The sequence below is a fragment of the Labrus mixtus genome, chromosome 22, assembly GCF_963584025.1.
Source record: "Labrus mixtus chromosome 22, fLabMix1.1, whole genome shotgun sequence".
Lineage (NCBI taxonomy): Eukaryota > Metazoa > Chordata > Actinopteri > Labriformes > Labridae > Labrus > Labrus mixtus.
Window position 1 is genome coordinate 11,603,956 of NC_083633.1, and position 25,914 is coordinate 11,629,869.

A 25,914-nucleotide genomic window follows, 5' to 3' on the forward strand; every position below is an offset into this window, starting at 1 on the left:
TTTTGAAGAATATCAGCTGCTGCATATAAATATCAGACTCCATCACGCTTGTTGGGATGGAAATTTCTTGTGGCAGACCACTTCAAAGTCTACTCCATACCTGGAAAATTGTTGTCAGAGTGTACATATTTGAGCTGATATGACTTGCATAGAGTTTCAGATGTGTGTGTTGGTCCCTGAAGGAATCTTGCGGTCCTGGTAGCTCCAGCGCTGCTCAGACTCCAGTCAACCGCCTGCAGCCCTGATCAGTGCCAAGAGGAAATGGCTAAGGATTAGGCCTGGAGCTGTTTAAAGCCCTGGGTCTCTGCTTTCAATGCCCATGGTGGAATCATTTCAAATTCTACAACTGCTCCAATGTCACAGCATGCAGCCAAGGTTTTTTCCTCTGTTTTTTGAAGGGTTTGGTTTGCTTGTTTGCACAAATAATAAAAGCAACGAAAGGAGAAGAAAGAAGGAGAGATACAAACCAAGGGAGGTGGTGATTACAAACAACAGGAGAAAGAGAAAAAAATATCAAGAAGACAAACAACAATCTAAATCACAGTGAGAAAACATTCAACTCAGAAATGAACAGAACCAGCACTAATTAAATTGATCCCGAGAGGACTGAGTGCACGGTGTGTTGTTTTAATACGGTTATTGTCTAAAAAAAAAAAAAAAGAGCCCATAAAAAATGCATCTAGACTTCTGCATGGTGAATCGATTGAATCACTCTTTTTGATGCTTTCATGAGTTTAATGCTATTCTCTTTGTTAAAGGTAGAAACGATGGCTGATGAAGAAGTCGAGGTCGAGGTGATGCCGTGAGTACCTTCATCACCTCAGTATTGTTACTCTTCACATTGTGTTCTCACTGAAAATCTGAACTCTTTCCACTGATTCCTCAACAATCTTCTCTTCTTTCTTTTTTAGGGAGGAAGGTAAGAACGAGTTTGATAGATTTCACTAGTCATTCAAATGCAAAGTGGCACTTTCAAGCCTCCATTTCTTAGAGTAGCTTATCTGATTATGTCTTCCCAGAGGAAGAAACCCAGCAGGAGGAAGAAGGTAAAACCTCTATTTGCATGGCTTCATATGTGTTTACTGTCCTGATTTTTGGGTGTGTCTGTTGCTGTTAAGGCCCTGACACACCAAGCAGACTGCAAAGAACTAGTGGCGAAGAAGGCTGCCTGTGGCGTCGGCGCACGACACCTTTTGTCTTGGCCAAAAATTTGCACTAGAACACACCTCAAAGACTGCAGCCGACGGCCAACCACCACGTACGTTCTGCGCATGCGTGAGAGGCAATAACTCTCCATGCCAACAGGTGGCGGTAGTCTGTAATCGTCATTCCAAAAAGGGGAAACCGGAAAAGGACGAAGAAGAACACGGAGCAATAAACTGTTGTTGGAAACGAGAAGACAATTTTCTCACCGCTCTTGGTCAACACTCGTAATATTGGTACTTCTAATCGAGAATAATGTCTGACAAAAGGTTGAAAACAGCCAATCAGAGAGATTCCTACAACCAACCGCGCCGGCGAGGGCTCATGGCGATTCAACATGTAGAATCGGCCAAAACAAGGGCCAACTGTGGCCGACGGGCAGCGAGGGAGCTGGACACACCGCAAAAACTAGGGGGCGACGACCACTCAGCGACGGACCGACGGTCTCCTTGGTGTGTCAGAGCCTTAAAGGCCATAGCTAAAACTAATTTAACATTAGCTTATCTGAACACTGGAAGTGAAGCCTTTCAAAAGTGAACTCACTGTTTGAAAAATGTGTTCAAAACCAAATGTGACCGTGGAATGTCGTATGTTATTAGCTAGCCAGGTTATCTGCTTTCCCTTGTTCCCTACCGTTATGCTAAGCTACGTTAACCCCTGCTGTCTGTAGCCTCATATATACAATTGGCCCGCAGACACAAGAGTGGCATCAATATTCTTTTATCACATCTGACATGAACAAATGAGAAATAAGTATTGTTTGAAATAGCAAACGTTTCCTTTAAGACGGGCTAAATCCTATAATGTATCCATTCAAATAGCCTACACATTGTTTACGTTAGCTGTTAGCAGCACTGCATGTTATTTTATATCGCCTAGGCTATTAAACCCCATGGGAAATTTAGGTTCACACTCTGTTATTGACATGCTACTCTCGCACAAAGGCCCAAATACACACATGCACAAACAGCACCTATGAACATGACTTAAAGGAGAGATGCACACAGGGGGCCCTTGGAGGATGGGGATTTAGTACTGCTGAAGGGCGCCACATCAGTAGGCTATTGAGTAACCAGCAACCAGACCAATTACAGTACTGTAGTCCATACTGGGGACCGGCAACCCTCTGGTTAACAGTCTAAGCCCCCTAGACATATGAGCTACTGTTTTCTCTTTGTAACCCACATAAAAACTCTGACGACCACTCAGATGCATCTTGTGAGCCATTAGAGGGGACAAAACCAGAGGTTGGACACCACAGAAGTAAACTACCAAACTGATTTTAAGCTCATTTAAAATTGCACAAGGATTTTCTATATTTATTGTCAATTGGTCAATAATGATACATTCATTAATTAGATGAATTTAAAATCACCTCCCTCACATTTTGATCAAAATAATTCTCATTACACAAAATAAACAGAAAGCTTTATCAAAGTCTTCCTGTTGATGTGTCATGTGTTGAGTTTTTGCTTTGATTTCTGAAATGTGACGAAGAGCTCCAGGGCTCAGTTTGTGATCCCTGATCATTCACATGTATTTATTTATTTGTTAGCTTTGTTCAGAATGTTTGACACCATTATTGGTTTGAGCACATCCCAAGAGACAAAAATAATCATAGTGTTCAGACTTTGACCAAATCCCAGCCCAGAGCTGTTTGCTACTCTCCTATTGATCCACTAATCCTGATTTCACTCACTCAGACACGGAGGCGGCAGCAGAAGAAGGTTTGTATCACTTGTTTTTGTAAGTAAATGACAGATTGTAATTTGTACTTATTTATTTCATGCTGTGGTGTTACATTGTATCGTGTCTTCTTTTGTCATTTTGGGCCAAAAATGACAAGAATGTGTTCTCCTTTTGTAGAAGAAGCTGCACCTGAAGTAGAAGGTAATGGTCCTCCTTAAATGTGATTGTACATGCCACTGTAATTCAAACTGTGTTTTATAGAATCTAAAAATAATTCCAGAGAAAAAAGGGAGTATATAATGACATTTAATCATAGCCTTCCTGTGCCATCATCAATATTACATACATACCATCTTTATATTCATCACGCACAGACTCAGGGAAAATATAGTTAATATTAATTGTCTTTTCTCTTTCAACTCACATCATCTGAGCCCCATGTATTTACTCAAATCAATATTTTCTTCAGTATTCACTGCTATGTGTGGCTGCCTGCTCAGTTAATATTGGATGAAGTTTCCCCAAAAGTAGAAATCCATGTTCCAAAAATGTGACATCTACTCCCAGACAAATTAGTGGTAACTCTGAAGTAAACATCAGCACTCATTACTGTCCAGATGTGTAGCTCTCTGTTTTCATTGACACAACATTGACATTTTCCAGCATGGTGACATTTTCAAACACAGTGTTTCCCTCTCTTATGTGATGACAATGTGGCACATCTCAACATATTCTCTTTGTTTCAAACCACTTTAGAGCCTCCCCCGACGACAGAAGGTAAATACTTCTATTCTGTTATATTCTATTGTAGCTTCATATAAATGACAGTGTTGTACAAATATGTGCTCATGTGAATTAAATATAGACATGATAAATATTGCTGAATACTTGTTTGCTGAACCACTATCCTAGGTAGCTGTTTGATGTTGTAGCTAAGACACCACATGAATATTTACTCATTGTATTCTTCATTTTTTGCACTGATTATCACTGATGTACCTCCTGCAGAGCCTGAAGAGCCCGCAGAGCCTGAAGAAGAAGGTAATACATTGTCCCTATGTTTAAACCTGCATGCATGGTGTGTCTAAATGACACTATATGAGTCTGGTTCTGCATCCCACCGTGTTTCAAAGTGTTTAGTTGGAGCAACAGGGCCTTCGTGATGAGATATTTGCAGGAAATAGAAATTGCGACTTTCAATCTTTCCAATTCCCTGTGGCAGATGAATTCAGATGGGGGTGTAAATATCTTCCCCATTCAGGTTTGATTACACATTTAGAAATGCTTCGACTATCTGAAAGCAGGCCCAAGCTTTTCATGGCATGAGACCCCTAAAGCACTTACATCAGCCCCGCATGACAAAAAACTCTTTAGACTTTTCATTTCTCTTTCTGGCAGGGAGAAAGTTTTTCATATCATATATAAAAAAAGATATCTGAAGCGTTTGGCGAAGCAGAACAATGAAAGGAATCTATTTGTGTTCTTCCTGCTGACGTGTCCTCATGTCCTTTGTCATAGGGTCTCCAGCTGCAGATGAAGGTATGTAAACGTACTGATGAGGCCTTTTGAGGACATTTGCAGTAGTAGTTTAACATGAAAGCCTTTTTTCAATGTAGAATTACTCTGTATCACACGTACTCCAAAGACTCTGTACCTGTCACCTTTGGTCTGAGTTGTTTTTATATTTTCTAGATTTTCAGAGTTTAGATTTTCTTGTTTTATTTTGTCTCATTCTTCCCTGGTGTTTGTTTCCCTTGTGTGTTTCCTCGTTCAGTCATTAGTGTGTCCTGTGTTATTTTGTTATTTCCTATCCTCCTCATATGTTCTAGAGTGTTTTATTGTTGTTACATTCTTAAGTTATCTGTGTCATTAGTGTTTCTGGAATTGTTTTTGTACTTCTTGTCCTCAGTGTGTTTTCCCTCCAGTCCCTCATTGTCTTCACCTGTGTTTGATTACCTCATGTCTATTGAGTGTTTCTTCCTTCTTGTTGTCAGTTCATTGTCAGTTGTCTATGTTGGATGTCAGTGTCAATTGCCTTGTTTCCAGTTTCTCCCTGTGATTATTTTTTAGTTGGACTCTTTGAGAAGTAAGCCTTGTTTTTGACTTCTGCCTTTTTGTTTATTAAATAGTTTTCTTTTGTTCTGCAATTGGGTCCAGTTTCTATTTTTTCCACAACCATGAGAGTACCAGCCAAAATAAATCACGTTGCTTTTTTTTTTAAAAACCCTTCATGTTGAGTTTATTTCAGAACACTCGTTCACATGCTGCTCCTTTTTATGACAAAAACCGTCTTTGATGTCATTATGAAATCACAGCAGACACTGAATCATTTTATTTTTTCAAACAGCAAACACATTGTAGTCATAATATTGACTTAGTAATATTAGAATCCAGATGGAGTTTTCCCACTGCTTATTATGGGATGTGTTCATTGGTCAGAATGTGTATTGTGTGTGTTTGAGCTCCATTATCTACACTTTGACACATTAGTTATGAGTGTTTTGATACTACAAACTAAACTGTTATGGTTTATATTGTTTGGATGTGAAAGTGAAATGAAGACTTTAGGATTTAAAAACATAAGTCATTGTTATACTAACTGTGATTCCACTTTGATCCTTTTTTCTCATCATAGATGACTCTAAACCCAAACCGAAGTAAGTTTTTATTTGCCATATTATCTACATTTGATTACACAAACCAATAACAGGTCATCTTATTCTAACTCAGATATGTTGTTACAGGGCGTTTGCTCCACCTATATCAGTGCCAAAGATACCAGACGGAGACAAAGTGGACTTTGATGTAAGTGACAGATGACATTTCAAGCAATATAAAGACATAAAGACAATTTAAATTGAATTTAAAGAAATGGTTCACTTATGATCCTGTAGGGTTCTTATTGCATACTGTGTCTGCAAGTTTGTCTGCATGCATTCAAGTTGTCTGGATCATAAATACCACATTTCTGCTGCAGTAATTCAGGGTCAAGGCCCTTTTTTTTTTTTAGAACTTAATTGTGTGTTTTGCTTTCTGGGAACTTCAAATATATTTTTAAGTGTGCCAATATGTGTGTGTGTTTGTGTGTCACTGCAGGACATCCACAGGAAACGTCAGGAGAAGGATCTGACTGAAATGCAGTCTCTGATCGAGGCCCATTTCATCCAGAGGAAGAAGGACGAGGAGGAGCTCATCGCTCTCGTTAACAGGATCGTAAGTCTTCCAGGAAAGAGTGCCAGATGGAGTGATGCACCACCCAGTAAACAATTACATTGTGTGTGTGTGTGTGTGTGTGTGTGTGTGTCTGTGTTTTTGTGTGTGTGGGCATGGATGTGTGCAGGAGAAGCGTCGTGCTGAGAGGGCAGAGCAGCAGAGGACCCGTGCGGAGCTAGAGAAGAAGAGGCTGGCTCGAGTTGCTGTGAGTTCCCTTTCATTTTAATCCAATTGAATTCATCGATAATTCCACATAGTTAATACTAAAGTGTCCTATCACAACATCTCCTCTGTAGCTTTCACATTTCTAGATTGATACACGAGTTTACTTGATGTTATTACATTATAAAAGTGCCTCAATGTCCTGCCTCAATTTCAGCTCTGATGATATAGAGTAAAAAGGTTTTGAAGGTCTCTTCACTCTGTCCTGTCTCGGTCTCAGACTGGGAGGACTAATGCTTCAAAGAAGAGAAAAGAGTAGAGTCCAGTCAAGACCACCACAGATGCTCCTTTCTAAAAGATCAAATCACTTCAGTTCATTTGTAGTCTGGTCTCAGTTAGTGTGCTCCTCACTACAACACTAGTACTTCAATTACACATCAATTATGTCTCTACTTTAACTCAACATATACCAGTGATCAAATATTATTATGGACATATTTCTGGTTTTCATGGCAGATCTTTATGTTTCCAATTAATTGATATGTAGGAATTTACCTGAGGGCCACGTTGAGGGTTGAGGGTTGAGGGGGGGGCTGCATGCGGCCACCAGTTGCCCACCCCTGAGCTAGGGGGAGGGAGTTTTTGGGAGTCAGATGGTTGAGACCCCGAAAAAAAAAGGGCCAACAAATGAGTGAATATTGGATGTACTCTCACAGGGTGTCATAACAGGACTCCATATATATTAAAGTGTGGCTTCACATCACATCAGGTGGATGAATGATAAGCAAAGTGGTTGCTAATGAGTGAGCTTTATAAACTTTAAAATGATTTTTGCGACCCCTGTGGACAGATGTGTACATCTCATCTCTTTTTGTATCTTGTCCTTTTGAATATGTAAAAAAAACAAACCCTGCTTTCTTTCTTAACAGATAGATGTATGACTCTCTGTGAATCCTTTCTGTAGAAAATGTAAACCAATAAAAGAAATCCTCAAAGGAGCTTTAAAATGTTTGAATCTGGCAGATTAGTCCTTGTAGCTTGTGTCTGAAATGATTAGACAACTCTTTTTCAAACTCTTTTTCCTGTAAAGTGATCTGCTTGTAGTTCTAGTAGGCCGGTATGTTATTAAAGTGACAGCAGAAAGTCTTTCCCAGATGTCGCCGCCATCGTTGGTTGAGAGAAAAGGGTGGATGTTTGGTATGTGACCATCTTGTATTGTCTGGCAGGAGGAAAAGGAAAGGAAGGAGCAAGAGGAGGCCCGCAAGAAGCACGATGATGACGCCAAGAAGAAGAAGGCGCTGACTAACATGACTCACCAGTATGGTGGTGTCCAACAGAGGGTTAGATACAAATCAATCTATTTAATTCTCACTGGATTCAAAATGGGCCGTCATGACCTCTTCACATTCTGTTTACTATCTCTGATTTATTCTCCAATCCAGCAAGATGGAAGGAGGGGAGCAAAGAAGCAGACGGAGAGAGAGAAGAAAAAGAAGATCCTGGCCGATAGGAGGAAGCCTCTCAACATTGACCATCTCAATGAGGACAAATTGAAGTATGGCAACTTTTTTTTTTTTAACTTACTTCACAGTTCCGTTGTTAGGTCATTATAACATATTTACAGTCGGCTGCTGGCGATTTGTTCTTAAATATTTAATTTACAGTCCTTGTATGAGAGTTTGACAGTTTTGACTTTGCCTGAAAGTTTCCTCTTTCTTAAATTCTCCTGGCTTTTGCTTAAAAAGGGAGAAGGCCAATGAGCTGTGGCAGTGGCTGATGACGCTGGAAGCTGAGAAGTTTGACCTCAGCGAGAAACTGAAGAAACAGAAATATGATGTAAGTATCCCACAGTGTTCATGTGACACTGGCTCCATGAACATATACAGTAAATATATACACTGAATATATAACAAGTCGTTTTTCTCTCAAGTTGTATATGCACTTGTAAGCTAACTGGTTGCTAACTCCAACTATATACTTACGCCTTCTTTCAAACTATTGGCAAGGAAATAATTCTGGAAATGAAAAATTTCACAAGTCTTGGTTTAAAAAAAGGGAATTACTCTACTTATGTACTCATCTCTGTGTCATATGACAGACGTGTGTTCATTGTTCTGACATGTGGAAGTGTTTATTAATGACTCCATTTGTATTTATGAGGTTACATATTTAGAAAAATGTAGGCTATACTGAAAATAAAATCATGTGTTATAAAAACGAGCAATTTAAGGTTGAAAATTGTCCTATTAGTCAATAGCATATTTAGCCTCAGATTACCTACAGTGTATTTACTGCCCAGACTGATTTACTGCACATAGGCCTGTAATGACTTTGGATTATGCTTAAGAAATGAAAGACATTGCAAGTTGATAGTATACAGCCTGGAGCCATGGAAAGCCTCAGAATATGAAAGTTGAAACGCTACATTCTGTGCTTTTTAAGTACAAGGCTGTCCTGACGGCGCCTATCTAAAACGAATGTGGCTTGACTTCCAGATCAATGTACTCCAGTCCAGAATCAGTGAGCAGCAGAAGTTGTGAGTAACTGTTAAACGAAGAGTGTGAGCCGCTTGGTTTTTGTGTAGTTTTGCTGCCTGTCTGTAAGGGAGTCACAATCCTGGAGCAGGAGCAGAGCTGGGCGACAGCCACGAACAGAAGGTGAAACTGAGAGTTTGTGTTCTTTAAGAAGCCTGTAGAAGCTGCCTCGTGGTTGTGTGTCAGCAAGCTTGTTATTATCATCCGGTAGCAAACTGCAGAAAAATGCCCAAAGAGGAGTGGGCTGGGTCGCACTAACAATTTGGTAAATAACAGCGGTTATATAAGAGGTTAGAACTTAGAAGCATCTGAAACAAAAAAAATATACCTCTCTCTAAGACAGAAGGATTTACATAAAATAAACTGGGAGACATCATCATTTTTATTGTCCACACAAACGTAGGGCTTGAAACGAAAAAATGATGAACTTGAATGTTGTCCTTCTGGAATGTAAATAAACACAACATAAGAGATGATGGTGGACAATTAGGAGGAAGTTCAGCTTAATATGAGAGTGCGGAAAAAATATTCCCATTTAACAGCTTTATGAAAAATGAAAAAAAAGGAATGTTAACAAATCACAAAGAAAAATCCACAATATTCAACACGATATTCAGGAAAGATGCCCCTTGTCTCTCCAGAAATTTAGTTCAGCCTTCACACTGATCAAGTTTAGACACCCATGATTTGATGTGAAGTCAGATTTTGCTGTCTCATCTACCTTTTTTTTTTTTTTTTTTTTTTTTTTTTAAAAGATTTATTTTTGGGCTTTTTGTGCCTTTAATTGAGAGATAGGACAGTGGATAGAGTCAGAAACCAGGGAGTGAGAGAGTGGGGAATGACATGCGGGAAAGGAGCCACAGGCCGGATTGAACCCGGGCCGCCCGCTTGAGACTACAGCCTCTGTACATGGGGCGCACGCCCTAACCACTGCGCCACCAGCGCCCCGTCTCATCCACCTTTAACAGACACTAGAATTTGTAGGCTACAGTAATACTTGGAATTAGCTTAACGATCACCTAATTCAAGAAGACGAGAGGTGAGTTTCTGCAGATGAAACTGTGGACGTCAGGTAAGTATATCTTGTTCTGCCGAGCTCTTCTTATGGACCACAAGGTCCGCTCTTTGACTCCGCTGGTATCTGCCTGTAGTCTGCTGTTGTTCCTGTGTTTAGCATGTCCTCCATGTTTGTCCCCCACAGATCAGTCAGCTCCTGGCTCGCGTTCAAAAACACCAGAGGTAAGAAATAGCCATGTGTGAAACATACCCGAGATCTTCTCAGGATGTCTCAAGTTGTGGCTAATATCAGCACTGAGAGTATCTTTTGTTTATCCTAAAAGCCATTGAAAGTGTTGAGGTGGTGTTGGTGCTCATTTAAAGAGCCTTGGGAAATGTGAAATCAGGTCGTATATTTCAGATGGATTGTAAAAATGCTGCATTGAACCCAAGGCCTTTTAAACTCACATCATCCTACTTATTACAAAGTGGGAACATGTGATGCAATCTCACTGATTGAATTGTGAGCAAAGATTAACATAGGTACTAAAAGTAGTTTTAACGTGCTGTGGCTGTAAACAAGTAAACTATAAATAGTGATTTTTACTTGTTTCAGACAGCCATGGAGAGTTGAATGTAGTCGTAGAAAGTCTACTACCTTTAGGCGTGCATGTACTATTTTATCATTCTGGTTTAATATGCTGCTTAATACTTTTATTCTCTTTTAACCGATGCAGCAAATCTTCTCCATTCATCCATAACTCATTATCCCTTTTTACATCCTCATCCAGGAAGTGTTAAAACACTGTGTTCCATAGGCCTTTGAAGTCTTTAAAACAGAGAAGCGAGTGGTGGTTTTCAGGAAACATCCCAAAGCCTCACATTTCTGCTTCTTTTTGAAAAACTGCTTTGTGTTAGACTATCACTACCAGTTTTAAAAAGTAAGCCGATCTGAACCAGCCATCTAGGATAAAAAATAGATAAAAAATGCGTTGTTTTAAGGCAGAAAGGATGACGTCAGGATGGTTGGTAAGTGTTATGCTTGTCAAATATACGGTACATTAAACTCAGGCTGTATCAGATCTTATGGTGCAAAAAGAGAACAAAGGCAGAGAATCAAAGGTAAGGATCAGAGGAAACCATCTTCATTTGCCAGCTGTGCTTGTGTGCTTTGCTCTTTTTCTAATAGCATGATGATCTAGTTTTCGCCCCCTCTTCGACCCTCTGATCACTCCAGTTCACTCTCTGCTATATCTACTTTCATTTTCTTAATGAATACTGCTGTACATGAGGTTGTGGGCATGTGTTCATTTTTAGTCAACTTTAAAATACATTCATTCTAGTAGCTATCTCATTAAGTATTTTTTTTTAAAGTTTCTTATATTAATTTTGACCACAAATATACTACATGCACACGATAATTGTTAAGATCACACCTAAGCATATAAATGAACCTGCAACAATAGACTTCATGAATATTCATTCATGCAGGCACACGGTGAGCTGTGTAATGATTTGTTTGTGATTCCGCAGCGCCAAAGGAAGAGGCAAGGCCAAGGGCAGGGTGAGATAGAGGCAGCCCTCTGCACGAGCTCTTCAAGGAAGCGTCTGGAAATGAGCAGCTGTGTCGACTTTGATGACATTAATGTACTTAGAAATATGACAACAGAATTACAACAGCTGGCTTTAGACATGCACAATAAAGAGATGTTTTACGCTGTTTGAATATTTTCTCTTGAAACCCACAGTGTCTTTGTCAACATCTTCACAATGACAAATCCATTTACGTTGCATTAAAATAACTTTTTATTCGTTTGGGAACCATCCACAGAGAACCACATTGCACTATCAATTTCACATATAGGTAGAGATATGTAAACAAAATGAAATGAGTGCTTGTTACATTATCCACACACTTAAATTACATTAATAAATAAAGATTCTTTTGTATTTCAGTGTACGGATGATGGACTTTCTATACAGTACAGTGTGGTGACAACAGTGCAAAAAATTAAAGATGGAGTATGTACACAGGACTATTATACTCCCTGCTACGACTTCTGAGGTCCCATGTTTCCCACACATCACAGCTACCCTAAATGAGAAGGTTGCATCATATTTCTCTGATTCTCTTTAACCTAGAGCCATTACATTCTGAAGAATGCTTTGTGGAGCTGCCAAAACTTTCATCAAATCTTTCATTTTCACTTCACACAAAGTCCATTTCCATTCTGGTTAACCACAGTCTGTCAAAAACCAAAAGTACCTTTGCCTTTGGCTGCACTCTTTGTTTCCTCCAGGAGACATTGGAGGCAACTACAGTTTCTAACTTCTCATCTTGAACATTGTCTAACAGAGGCAGTGCAGTTTCATTGACTTAACAAGCATTGTAAATAAACAACCTTAAACAACGTACATGTGTTCAGCTGGCTCCAGTGCATATAAAATACCTACTTTTCATTTTAGCAGGGATCTGATCAGTGCCTTTTCATGGTTTGCATTTCTAAAACTTGTTCCAACACTATGGGGGTGGGTGTGTGTGTGTGAGCATCGTACTTCTCGGCATGATGAGGTGATAACAGATCAGGTTCAGCTCTCCTTGTTGATTTTTCACCACAGATGTGTTTCTCTTATCTCAGCGATCACCTGGCTGGCTCTTTGCAACGCCTGTGGCAAAAGGTAAACACAGAAAAAAATCAAATATAAACAAGAAGAAATGAACACGAATTCATCAGGGACGCAACAAGGTGTGAGTGTGTTACCTGGAGCATGTCAGCCGACTCCTTGCGCCGCTGGGCCATGTCCTCTGATTCAGTCAGCAGCTCGTTGAGGAGGCCCGATTTATACAGCTGACCAACGAGCTCGCTCTGGAGGCTGTCCTTCACGTGGTTGACCAGGAAGTGCATCACTGCCTTCGGAACACTGCGGGAAGAGAGAGAGAGAGGAAACAGAGCGGACAGATGGTTGAGAACAAGGAGGCAGGATGGTGTGGTGATTGTATCAACCCCCCCAGATGGAAAGGCATGAATATAACCCCCCGGTTGGCTGTGAGAGTCGAGGAATTCAGCTGCTGAAGTATGAGTTAAAACAGTAGCCACACAAAAGTATATCTAACACAGCTGATTGAATCCCAGCAGGCAGCACTCTAGAGTCTTGCTTTTCAGGCATTGTTGTTAACAGTTGGACAGTAATTGTATGGAACATTTATGGCCTTAAGCCCATTGGTTTTTACTGACGTGAATCTTTACAAACGGTTCCCAGGTATATCATTTGGTCTTTTTTACAGGCTCTGTCATTTCCTATAACAGCTGGGCACTGTAGTTTTAGTAAACACAACTCAAACGGGAAAAAATACTACTATTTGTTAGGGACTGTATTGACCTGTGGATCAATACACATTTCTTACACTGTTAAGTATTTACAGCAGAAGAACAGGGTGGTAGTAATTTAAAAAAAACACACACACAGACGCTGTGTCGAGGACTATAGCTTCTGTACATTGGGGAATATAACTGCTAGTCTATCCAGAGCCCCGCACATGGAATTTTAGTTTCTGGAATCAGTTCGCTATTGGTTTTGGTCTTTTTATGTGATGTTTAAGTACACATTTAAAGACAAGCTAGCTGGTCTACCTGTCCTGGATATTCTTGCGAACGATGAGGAAGTAGGACTTGATGAGGCGTTCAATGACCTCACAGTCCCGCTGTTCACGTGATGACAGTTTCCTGGCAACCGGCACCGGCTAGAGGGGGGAATAAGAGACAATGTAAGAATCAACTGTTCAGTGAAAAATACAGCTTCTTTTTTTTTTATAATGGTTCATGCTGATCTTATTATGTTTAATTACCACATCAAGCAGGTTGACAACCCCCTTAAGAGGGCTTCCTGGTCCCGAGCCGGGGGCATCCTCCCCTTTCTTCAGCATCCCCCTCCAGTTTCCTGTGCTGTCCTGCTCACCCTGAGGCCCTGCTGCTGGGGCCTGAGGAGCAGAAATATGAAGACGGATACATTTTAATGACAACACGCACACTACCAATTTATCAGAACTGTACTCTTCAATTGTCGTTTTTTTTTTTACATTTATATGTATGTTTTTTTATTCATTTTGTCGACATGGGTATGTATGCTGTTTTTTTCAATTCGACATGGGTATGTATGGCGTTTTTTTCGACATAGGTATGTATGGCGTTTTTTTCAATTCGACATGGGTATGTATGCTGTTTTTTTCAATTCGACATGGGTATATATGCCGGTTTTTTTTCGACATGGGTATGTATGGCGTTTTTTTCGACATGGGTATGTATGGCGTTTTTTTCGACATAGGTATGTATGGCGTTTTTTTACGACATAGGTATGTATGGCGTTTTTTTTCGACATAGGTATGTATGGCGTTTTTTTCGACATAGGTATGTATGCCGTTTTTTTCGACATGGGTATGTATGCCGTTTTTTTCAATTCGACATGGGTATGTATGGCGTTTTTTTCAATTCGACATGGGTATGTATGGCGTTTTTTTCGACATAGGTATGTATGGCGTTTTTTTACGACATAGGTATGTATGGCGTTTTTTTCGACATAGGTATGTATGCCGTTTTTTTCGACATGGGTATGTATGCCGTTTTTTTCAATTCGACATGGGTATGTATGGCGTTTTTTTCGACATGGGTATGTATGGCATTTTTTTCAATTCGACATGGGTATGTATGGCGTTTTTTTCGACATGGGTATGTATGGCGTTTTTTTCGACATAGGTATGTATGGCGTTTTTTTCGACATAGGTATGTATGCCGTTTTTTTCGACATGGGTATGTATGGCGTTTTTTTCGACATGGGTATGTATGGCGTTTTTTTCGACATAGGTATGTATGGCGTTTTTTTCGACATAGGTATGTATGCCGTTTTTTTCGACATGGGTATGTATGGCGTTTTTTTCGACATGGATATGTATGGCGTTTTTTTCATTTTGACAGCTCTGTATGGCATTTTTTTCGACATAGGTATGTATGGCGTTTTTTTTTCGGCATAGGTATGTATGGCGTTTTTTTCGACATGGGTATGTATGGCATTTTTTTCGACATAGGTATGTATGGCGTTTTTTTCGACATAGGTATGTATGGCGTTTTTTTCAATTCGACATGGGTATGTATGCCGTTTTTTTTCGACATAGGTATGTATAGCATTTTTTTCAATTCGACATGGGTATGTATGCTGTTTTTTTCAATTCGACATGGGTATATATGCCGTTTTTTTTCGACATAGGTATGTATGGCGTTTTTTTCAATTCGACATGGGTATGTATGGCGTTTTTTTCAATTCGACATGGGTATATATGCCGTTTTTTTCAATTCGACATGGGTATATATGCCGTTTTTTTTCGACATGGGTATGTATGGCGTTTTTTTGGCATGGGTATGTATGGCGTTTTTTTCGGCATGGGTATGTATGGCGTTTTTTGTGGCATGGGTATGTATGGCGTTTTTTGTCGACATGGGTATGTATGGCGTTTTTTTCGACATGGGTATGTATGGCGTTTTTTTCGACGGGTATGTATGGCGTTTTTTTCGACATGGGTATGTATGGCGTTTTTTGCGACATGGGTATGTATGGCGTTTTTTTTCGACATGGGTATGTATGCCGTTTTTTTCGACATAGGTATGTATGCTGTTTTTTTCAATTCGACATGGGTATGTATGGCGTTTTTTTCGACATAGGTATGTATGCTGTTTTTTTCAATTCGACATGGGTATGTATGGCGTTTTTTTCGACATAGGTATGTATGCCGTTTTTTTTCGACATAGGTATATATAGCATTTTTTTCAATTCGACATGGGTATGTATGGCGTTTTTTTCAATTCGACATGGGTATGTATGGCGTTTTTTTTTCGACATGGGTATGTATGGCGTTTTTTTCGACATAGGTATGTATGCCGTTTTTTTCGACATGGGTATGTATGCCGTTTTTTTCGACATAGGTATGTATGGCGTTTTTTTCGACATAGGTATGTATGCCGTTTTTTTCAATTCGACATGGGTATGTATGGCGTTTTTTTCAATTCGACATGGGTATGTATGGCGTTTTTTTTTCGACATGGGTATGTATGGCGTTTTTTTCGACATAGGTATGTATGCCGTTTTTTTCGACATGGGTATGTATGCCGTTTTTTTCGACATAGGTATGTATGGCGTTTTTTTCGACATGGGTATGTATGGCGTTTTTTTCGACATGGGTATGTATGGCGTTTTTTTCGACATGGGTATATATGCCGGTTTTTTTCCGACATAGGTATGTATGGCGTTTTTTTCGACATGGGTATGTATGGCGTTTTTTTTCGGCATGGGTATGTATGGCGTTTTTTTCGACATTGGTATGTATGGCGTTTTTTTCATTTTGACATAGCTCTGTATGGCATTTTTTTCGACATAGGTATGTATGCCGTTTTTTTCAATTCGACATGGGTATGTATGGGTTTTTTTTCGACATAGGTATGTATAGCATTTTTTTCAATTCGACATGGGTATGTATGGCGTTTTTTCGACATAGGTATGTATAGCATTTTTTTCAATTCGACATGGGTATGTATGGCGTTTTTTTTCAATTCGACATGGGTATGTATGGCGTTTTTTTCGACATAGGTATGTATGGCGTTTTTTTCGACATAGGTATGTATGCCGTTTTTTTCAATTCGACATGGGTATGTATGGCGTTTTTTTCGACATTGGTATGTATGGCGTTTTTTTCGACATGGGTATGTATGCCGTTTTTTTCGACATAGGTATGTATGGCGTTTTTTTTGCGGCATAGGTATGTATGGCGTTTTTTTCGACATGGGTATGTATGGCATTTTTTTCGACATAGGTATTTTTATGGCGTTTTTTTCAATTCGACATGGGTATGTATGGCGTTTTTTTCGACATGGGTATGTATGGCGTTTTTTTTGGCATGGGTATGTATGGCGTTTTTTTCGACATTGGTATGTATGGCGTTTTTTTCATTTTGACATAGCTCTGTATGGCGTTTTTTTCGACATAGGTATGTATGGCGTTTTTTTTGCGGCATAGGTATGTATGGCGTTTTTTTCGACATGGGTATGTATGGCATTTTTTTCGACATAGGTATTTTTATGGCGTTTTTTTCAATTCGACATGGGTATGTATGGCGTTTTTTTCGACATGGGTATGTATGGCGTTTTTTTTGGCATGGGTATGTATGGCGTTTTTTTCGACATTGGTATGTATGGCGTTTTTTTCATTTTGACATAGCTCTGTATGGCGTTTTTTTCGACATGGGTATGTATGGCGTTTTTTTCAATTCGACATGGGTATATATGGCGTTTTTTTTGGCATGGGTATGTATGGCGTTTTTTTCGGCATAGGTATGTATGGCGTTTTTTTTCGACATGGGTATGTATGGCGTTTTTTTCATTTTGACATAGCTCTGTATGGCATTTTTTTCGACATAGGTATGTATGCTGTTTTTTTCAATTCGACATGGGTATGTATGCCGTTTTTTTCGACATAGGTATGTATGGCGTTTTTTTCAATTCGACATGGGTATATATGCCGTTTTTTTCGACATGGGTATGTATGGCGTTTTTTTCGACATGGGTATGTATGGCGTTTTTTTTGGCATGGGTACGTATGGCGTTTTTTTCGACATTGGTATGTATGGCGTTTTTTTCATTTTGACATAGCTCTGTATGGCATTTTTTTCGACATAGGTATGTATGGCGTTTTTTTCAATTTGACATGGGTATGTATGGGGTTTTTTTCGACATAGGTATGTATGGCGTTTTTTTCGACATAGGTATGTATAGCATTTTTTTCAATTCGACATGATTAGACAGAATAGACTGTGAATGAAAGGAAAAGTCATGTCTGTTCACAGGGAAAAGATATGAGGTGTGATAATGTTCATTGCAGTAGTGCAAACCACAAGACATACAGGCAAGTTCACAAAATACAGAACAGGAACTTGAAGCAAAGCATCCAAAATGAGCATTAAACAGTCACTGACAGTAAAATGTTGTTGATTTGGAGATGACGTTGGGACGCCTTCACTTAAGGAAGTGAACTCAACTATGAATGCGCCAGCTGAAGAAAAAACACGATTGACACAGTGGCACCTAAAACAAGAATTATTCTCTACAGCTATGCTGGTTAGCTCTGTATTACTGCTGTAGTTCACAACTGTGCTTTGAGCACAGAACATGCTAACAATGAAGACTGTAAAATGGAGATATAGTGTTAACCAGGTGCACTATCTTGGTTTATAATATTTCCAAGGTATTTCCCAGTTCAGCTGATGCAGCTAGAAATATCATTATGCACCAAAGTCACGCTCCCATATACTTTTGAGTGACTCAGCCTACATGCGTTGCAGGAGCAGCCAGACATACACACACCGGCTGAATGAACGTGTTTAACTTCGTCAAAGCTCATATGAGAAAAAAAATGTATTTTGCTGAGAGCAGCAAACTAGTCACAGAAAGTTTCTATTTTGTAATGATGATGTACTTTGTTGGGGGCTAACAAATAATAAGTTATACTGTTTTGTTATGCAGCATTTTATATTACAGCTTTCTGTACTCACATTTTTAGTCGATGTATAATTAAAAGTTCTTTTTTTGGGGCCGATCTGAAAAATGATTTGATCTGTGACAAATGTCCTCGATCCGATCTGAACTGTGAGATCTGAAGCACAATTATTATTATTATTTACGAGTCCCTTTTGGAACTAAAAGTTTTTCTTGGTTAACAAACTCATTCTTGCTAATTTTTTTTTTCAAGTATTGTGTGATAGTATGGTAGAAATCACTTTTTCTTTTTTAATATTTTTAATTTTTGAAACAACTGGAAGTCCTTAACATGGCATGATAACCACACATTATTCTTCTACTGAAACCTTTATCCATATAGCCTGCCCTCTACAATATTAAAATGCCCCCCAAAAATAATGCTCATAAACTTAGCGGAAAATAAAAGACAACCAAAGTGTTAAGAGGTTGGAAAAGGGAAGAGAGGGAGAGGCATATTTTAGTGAGACACGAGGACCAGCTTTGGGGAAACAGACTCTGCAGAACCAAAAGTTGTTAGTGCAAGTCCACACAGGCTGTTGGGGGTGCGAAACAAGAGCCTGGCACCAGCAGACAAAGATCAGAGTGCATGCCAGCAGCCCATGCCATTCAACCATCCATTCATCCATCCATCCATCCCTGCCGGCCCCCACCAACAGCCCTCACAGGCAGCCCCGCGCAGAGCAAGCGAGCTGCGTGCGTGCCCACCTTGGCACCGTCCATGTCTACTCCAGACGCATGGAGCTCGCCAGAAACCACAGTCGGGCCAGCCGAGCCTTTGCCAACCGACTAGCAGGAAAATGAGAGCAGAAATGGAGAGAGAGAGGGAGAGAGAGAGAGAGAGAGAGGGAGAGAGAGAATTGTGGAAAGACGGAGGAAAGGAGTTTGGCAGTGGAAAGTCATTTAAGGGGAGGAGAGAAGTAGAATTCCTGGATGGAAACTATCCGAAGCATTATGTTCACAGATCCTCATCCTGAAGTGCTACGAGTGATTAACGCTGCATGCTTCCCCTTTATGCCCAGATACTGCAGACCATAACCAAATATCAGAACAAATGAGCTTTTGTAGTTTTATGCAGTATATATACCGTATATATTATTTTTAAAGGTTGTTTCTTTACCTTATCCCTGGGCACTGCAGCGGGCAGCTCCCTCATCCTGTTCCTCCTCTGCTCCTGTAGAGTCATGACAAAATGTTGGCATCAAAAACAGGTCTTGGCAATTTCACACATCCATGAAAAATATTTATTAGAATTGATGTAATCAAGGCTATCACACTCCTAAAAAAAACTGTTAATTATGTGAATATATAAAAATCCCAGAGTCTAAAACTTCAAACAGAGCAGTGATTTTCTAATTAGAATCTTACAGTTATCTACTTGATCTACTTTCTCACATTCTGACTGAAGGGTATTGATACTTTTTCATAGTGTCTTATCCATGCCATGTTTGAGGTTATTTTGTCACGAGTACAAACCTCTATGTTGTTATTCATGACCCCACAGGCATCAGCAAAGTCCGGATGTTTGGTGTTGATGTAAGCCAGCTCTATTGCAACCAAGTTATGCACCTTATAGGAGAAGACAGAAAGAAACTTCACTTTTAAATAGAATATGCTGGTGCAGATCCTCATTTAAACCATGAAACCTGAAGGATAATTACTGCAGCATAACTGTTAAAACAGATGACTGTGACCGTACCATCTCATTGGTGATGGGCAGTCTCTTCCTCAGGAGGGAGGTGACCACCTCCACAATGGCTTCGTGCAGCTTTGGGAATCGCTGCAGCTCCTGCAAACACACCGTTTCTGCATATGAGTGTTTATGTATGAGAGAGATATAAAGTGATGTGCTCCCTGCTTTGTGCACAGCAGATCACCTGTGTGCTGTAGTTGCTGCAGTGCTGGATGATCCTCTGCATCTCCTCGTGGACCAGCTCCACGCAGCGCAGGCTGGGCTCCTCCAGGCGTTTCACCTGCTTCTTCACCAGCAGCTCGAAGGAAATCTCGGGCACAAACAGGGACGGACGTGGGCCCTGATGACAGAGAAATAGAGAGTGACGCAGTTTAGCTTCCTTTTGTTTTCTTTTTATATGATCAGCTTGTTTTAAGTGAGCAAACAACCAAAGAGACAGAATAAACTGTGAATGAAAGGAAAAGTCATGTGTCTGTTTTTTTATACGACAGCTCACAGAGCTAATGAGCTAACGATGACAGAGAAACTCCTTAACGATGTCACACATGTGTGGGATAACACACTCACTGTTGCGTTCCTTATGGCTGTTAGGATGTCAATGGTGCTGAGTCCTCCCAGAGGATCCACAGACTCCAACGTTCTGCCAAAAGTCTCATGGAATATGTAACAAATTCTGGCTCCACCGCACCTGAAAAATAGCAGCGGGAGGATATTAGCAGTGATGTGAACTCTGTGGCCCGCTCTCCTGTCAACTCTTCCTTCACAGCGTCTGTGCGTGCCTCAACTTACAAGTTGTATCATATTAAATGATGAAACCAATGCAGTTGTTTTGCTCATTTTCCCTGCGCTGGAACAACAGCATCACCATGTGGCTGAGCCCAGGAGAAGCACGGAGGTACTCACAGCTCTGCCGTCTCGATGTATTTGGCCGTGCCCTCGATGGTGTTGCAGTATTCTGTGGCGAACTTTGTAATGAGCTGGAGCAAGGTGGCACTTTGGTCTTCTACGGGTTCACCGTAGCTGCTGAGCAGGGACTGGTACTGAGCTGCCAGGACGTTGATCCGTGCCTTCAGCTCAGGGAGACAGTCTCGGATATGATGCATCAGTAACCTGACATTAAGGAGAGAAAGGTCACAATGGGTGATGTTTGATGATTCTCTGAGCTGGGGTTGGACGGGATAAACTTCTATTGTCTAAATGAAAAACAAAAGCATCTTCTCTAACAGCTGCTCCAAAATACAAGGTGAGAGATTCTGACATCCAACAATGTTTAGTGCCAGCTCTTTACATCGGCTCCGACATATCTGTGTCAACTTTTATTCTTTTAACACGCCCTGTACTGTACAAAAATAAAATATTATTCATGTGTTTTCAGACAGAAACAATTTTACAGTTTCACAGTAAAGGTAAATGAGTCACAATTAAACCATCCTAAAATTGAGCCCTTTCATTTCTCTTTACTTTGTGCATCGTTTTTGTCTGACATACACAAAATAAAAATGCTGCATTCTTTGACTGAGCTTCCTGTTTCTGTGTCTTCTTTTTTTGAAGTGTGGAATCATATGATCCAAACTGGTGTAAGTGCTCTTAAAAGCTGGAGCTCAAGATCTACATTTTTTGAAGTTTTCAGCTGGTTATGAAATGGGTCAAAGTCATTCTGTTGTCTTTATATGAAATGTGAAAGTAAAGAGAACATCAGCTACAAGCTAGACTTTTTCTAAGTATATATATTTTTTTACCTGTAATACCTTTAACATCTGCCAAAGAGGGAAGATATACGGTGAGACAATTAACAGCTAGCTGAAGAAACAGCCTTTGTCACACACTAGATTTGTGTCTGAAAACACAACTTGCACATGTACAAGACAAAGAGAGAAGAGGTACCACTTTGTCCACAGGGGGGCGCCAGATCTCATTCTCGTGTTTACCTGTTAAGTGTTCTGGCCAGGTATTTGGTTCCATTCCTTGTTGCAAGAGAGGGATATTTCTTCTGAAGGAAAGCGTGCTCATCACGGATTGCGTCAGCCACTGTCTTCTTATTGTTGATGTCCAGCTGGCTCCTAAAAGTTTCAACACCATTAAAAACAACAACAATTAGTCCTGGGAGATACAAAAACAACAAGAGGAGAAATAGATGATTTATAGATGGTGATGACATGAATCAAGGCTTACACTTGTTTCCTAATGCACTCTACACCATGAGGAGTTTATATATGGAGGGTAATGGGAATGGATGTTCATTAAAGTGTATTATAGCTGATGTAGATCTGGCAATTATGAATCAATACATACTGATATAACAGCATTAAAAATGTATGATAGCGCACTCATCTATGTTTTCTTGATCTCTGTTGAGCCTCTCGTATCTTTTAAAACACTCTCATCCCTGTTAGGACTATTTCATTTCATATTCACCGCAGTAAATACAGAGACTTTTTCCACACCTGTTGACTACTCCAATGAGACCCAGTTTGACAGGAATCACTCTGCCCATCAGAACATCCATCGCATCGGTACCGGCGTCCATCAGGTCTAGTTTGGTCACCACAGCGAGCGTCCTCCTGCCTAATGATTCACATTCAGAAATGTCGTTTTTTTTTTTTTTTTGTTCCAATTTATGGTAACAAATAATGCTTTTTCTCTTACAACACACATAAACCCTTCCTTCCCTTCTTTTCCCTCTTACCGTCAGGGTCGACCTCCCGGGCCACCTTGAGGGCCTCCGAGGTGGCCATGTCTGTGTTCGCGGCGGTAACAGCCAGGATGATGCAGTTGGGGTTGGAGATGTGCTTCAGGATCAGATCCTTTATCTGAACCTCGATGTCCTTAGGCTGATCACCCACGGGCACCTGAGAGGGAAACAATACCAACTGAAGGAAAAGACACTTCACATCTCAACCTGATTCGTGAGAGACTACACCGGGGGGATTTCTCCCATTAACACATGTTCCACCAGAGGGCAGGAACTAATGAGGCCTGAATCAAAGCCTCCACACTCTCAGGCTTTGACAGCAGGTTTAGAAGCATCAATAATGGGTTACAATCCACATACATCATTGAACCGGACAGGGGGAATTGGTAAATCTTGTTTTTTAGGCGTTGTATAAAAACTTCCCCAGGAGTCCGAGATGATCAAAGCCTTGTCTTTAAGAGCGAGAAATAACATGTGTTACCTTCGTGATTCCTGGCAGATCCACCAGCGTGAGGTTGACAACGTGAGGGGAGAATATCTTCAGATGAATTGGGTCATCGCTGATCCCCTGCAGAGAGACGAGGAAAGAATAGATGTGGACTCTTCATTGTTATAAGTACGGTATATACAAATGTTGATTGGCACAGCACTACCAACGTTTTATAGCTGTTAAATCTGATTATCGTGATTTTTCTGAGGGGACACGGCGCCGTTTTAGACTCTGCTGGGCGTCTGCTGGTGGGGTCGTTTGTGTTCGCACAGCTGAGCATCTTGTTCTCTAAAGAATAAATACTCTACGTTGTTTAACAAATTTAAAACTGTTTTGAAAATCCTAAAAAGTCTGAAAAATAATCTGCAAAAAAAAAAAGTACCATATTGTAGATTTTAAACAATTTCTGGAGGTACTACTCTGTTTCAAGGTAGCCAAAAGTGCCATCTTTAGTGTTTGAACAAGATAAAAAAGTTACATGACTTAACGCTATATTATAAGTGGCACAACCCTGGGGGAGGTAACGGCTATAGCTTGGTGTAGCCAAGGTAGCTTACTCAGTGGGGGTTAAACCAGTCTGTCAGGCATGTGGCTAATGCAAGCTTACTGGCAGAAATCTTTGCCACTCAGTTTGGCTAACAGCAAAGTGTAATGCGCGAGAGTTTTGAAGTTCCGACTTGTGTTTGATGACTAAACCTTCAGCAGTGCAATATAACCACACCAAGTCTGCACAGTTAAGCTGGGTCAATAGGTTAGCTGAGAGCAATAAGTTCAGTCGAATTCTAGTAGGGAGAAAAGGTTGTCAAGGTATGATGGGGAAAGAGTTTCCTGATTCTTACTTTCACTTCTTCTTAAGTCAAAAAGAGACCTTTCTAGCTGTGTGACACACACACACACACACACACACACTCATGCTGCTCTGAGAACTGTGGTTATGTATATACCCCAAAATGTATTCCGCTTCATGGGAGCACGTATATCTTCTAATGCTTCCCTTTCAGATTGTTGGAAGTATCTGGTAGTTGACTTATTCCTCCTCACTGCAGTAAATCTGCTATCTTTGAGTAAGAGAAACATTCAGCAGTGACTCCTGCGCCCCCTTCTCACCTTATTATTTCCAGATATTCGCTCCGTTTCGTTTTCAATTTCCTGCCTGATTTCATCAAAATCTGTGTAGATCTGCAAAAATCAAAACAAACATACATATATAGAGAGATATAAGATATAATATGCAAGGGTTTCTATAAAAAAAAAAAAATCATACCTGATTTTTTGTGTGCAGAAACTTGCCCCACTCTTCACCTTCTCTGCCTGTGAAACATAACACAACAGAATAGGTTGGAGATAGCTTTTTCAAAAAAAATATGTTGACTATTTCCAGTTAAAGTACAACTACATTGTGCAGGAGGCTAAGCAAGCACAGCTAACATCAGGACACCTGACAAGAGTCACTGGTCTGGGGAATAAATCAGCTGGAATTACAGGTGTGGCTGTAAGAAGGAGGGAAAAGAACTACAATGCTAAAATCAGGTAGACACATGTACAATGCACCTTTGTGGAGCACCTTTCACTCACCCAGCATCTGCAAGTGATGAGAACGACAGTGACAGGGGACAGAACTTTAAACCTGTCTGTGATGCAAATCACAAGACGTTTCACGCTGGGCCTGTTCCCTAAATGTTTCTCACCCTACAGAATGTGAATCTGAATTCATTTGCACAGCACAGAACAAAAAAAAAACTGCAGTGAACTAATTAGTGGAGCCCCTTTGTGTGACACACTTCCCGCGATGAGAGGGATTTTGGTACTTACCACTTTCGTCATTCTTCCTCGCATCTCCTGGATCTACATGGACCAGTTGGAGGATGAGAGGTCGCCTGGTCACGATACCAGTCCCACGGGGGAGCAGGTCCCTGCCAACAAGGGCTTCAAGCACTGAACTCTTACCACTGCTCTGGAGCCACGAAAAGCAGACAGAGGCATGAGCACGATAAGGGACAAACCAGGGACTACATTTACCAGATCAAACATTGCACGTCTTTTCCTCATGCTTTGACCTAGTGGGAGGTAACAGAGGTCAGTGTGGCTCTCAAAATAGCCTCTATATTGAACATGATAAAAATAGATTCATCTGCCAGTGCCAATGCAGACTTGGCATATTGGGTTTTGCAGCAGTTCAGTTTAACATGCAGTGCTGCATAGCTGGCTGGATCCACAGAGGAGTCTTCAGTGTAGCCCCATTTATTAACAATATCTATTATTGCTCTAAATATTTCCATATTATATATTTGTTATACCATTATTTACGCGTGCATCAAGGTTAACCAGCTAGCATGACAACTGCTATATCAAAAAATTGCATTCAGAACAGTCAGTGCATTTTACCTGGGTCCCCACCACTGCTATCTGCGGCAGCTGTATGATATCCGCTCCCACTGTGTTGAAAACATCTTGCAGCTTGTTTATGACTGGGATAAGTGCCTCCATGCTCACGGGGTAATATTAATAAAACTGATAATTTCGTGATGGAGCCAAAGTCATTCAATGTCCCACCGACACCACCATTGCAACAACACCCACTTCAGGGACGACAGTCTTCTTGGGGTGTTGGGAGCTGTAGTTCTCATGCAATTACTCAGCGCTGCGCAGGACGAGGAAAAAGACTACAC

At 40.4% G+C, this 25,914-nt stretch overlaps 2 protein-coding genes across 3 annotated transcripts; one reads left to right on the forward strand and one right to left on the reverse strand.

Moving 5' to 3' along the window:
- Positions 1-767: 767 nt before the first annotated feature.
- On the forward strand, positions 768-11,517 carry LOC132956795 (troponin T, cardiac muscle isoforms-like). The gene is made up of 17 exons (XM_061030425.1): positions 768-802; positions 912-919; positions 1,020-1,046; positions 2,907-2,930; positions 3,073-3,093; positions 3,649-3,669; positions 3,901-3,931; positions 4,412-4,431; positions 5,528-5,549; positions 5,637-5,697; positions 5,989-6,105; positions 6,233-6,310; positions 7,494-7,607; positions 7,710-7,822; positions 8,013-8,103; positions 10,003-10,040; positions 11,331-11,517. The coding sequence occupies exons 1-17, from the start codon at positions 768-770 to the stop codon at positions 11,368-11,370; spliced, it is 861 nt and encodes a 286-aa protein (XP_060886408.1). The 3' UTR covers positions 11,371-11,517.
- Positions 11,518-11,585: 68 nt separating this feature from the next.
- LOC132956181 (dynamin-1-like protein) lies at positions 11,586-25,861 on the reverse strand. Of its 2 annotated transcripts, XM_061029457.1 has the most exons (19): positions 25,631-25,861; positions 25,058-25,199; positions 24,510-24,556; positions 24,353-24,424; positions 23,237-23,323; positions 22,750-22,912; positions 22,508-22,628; positions 21,992-22,123; positions 20,967-21,173; positions 20,631-20,751; positions 20,248-20,403; positions 20,070-20,159; positions 19,847-19,939; positions 19,491-19,544; positions 19,079-19,159; positions 13,645-13,776; positions 13,430-13,539; positions 12,560-12,719; positions 11,586-12,464 (listed from the first exon to the last, which is right to left on the reverse strand). In XM_061029457.1, exons 1-19 carry the CDS (start codon positions 25,730-25,732, stop codon positions 12,408-12,410), a joined length of 2,127 nt encoding a protein of 708 aa, XP_060885440.1. In that variant the 5' UTR covers positions 25,733-25,861; the 3' UTR covers positions 11,586-12,407. The 2 variants fall into 2 exon arrangements, with proteins under 2 accessions (XP_060885440.1, XP_060885441.1); XM_061029458.1 differs by lacking the exon at positions 19,079-19,159 and having other exon boundaries at positions 25,631-25,859.
- Between the last annotated feature and the right edge of the window lie 53 nt (positions 25,862-25,914).

Coding starts and splice junctions, on each gene's coding strand:
- LOC132956795 (XM_061030425.1), top strand. CDS start 768: ATGGCTGATGAAGAAGTCGAGGTCGAGGTGATGCC. Junction 5,550..5,636: donor GACTCTAAACCCAAACCGAA/GTAAGTTTTTAT, acceptor ATGTTGTTACAG/GGCGTTTGCTCCACCTATAT. Junction 8,104..10,002: donor TGAAGAAACAGAAATATGAT/GTAAGTATCCCA, acceptor TGTCCCCCACAG/ATCAGTCAGCTCCTGGCTCG.
- LOC132956181 (XM_061029457.1), bottom strand. CDS start 25,732: ATGGAGGCACTTATCCCAGTCATAAACAAGCTGCAAGATGTTTTCAAC. Junction 24,557..25,057: donor GAGGAAGAATGACGAAAGTG/GTAAGTACCAAA, acceptor TATGTTTCACAG/GCAGAGAAGGTGAAGAGTGG. Junction 19,940..20,069: donor TGCCCATCACCAATGAGATG/GTACGGTCACAG, acceptor TTCTCCTATAAG/GTGCATAACTTGGTTGCAAT.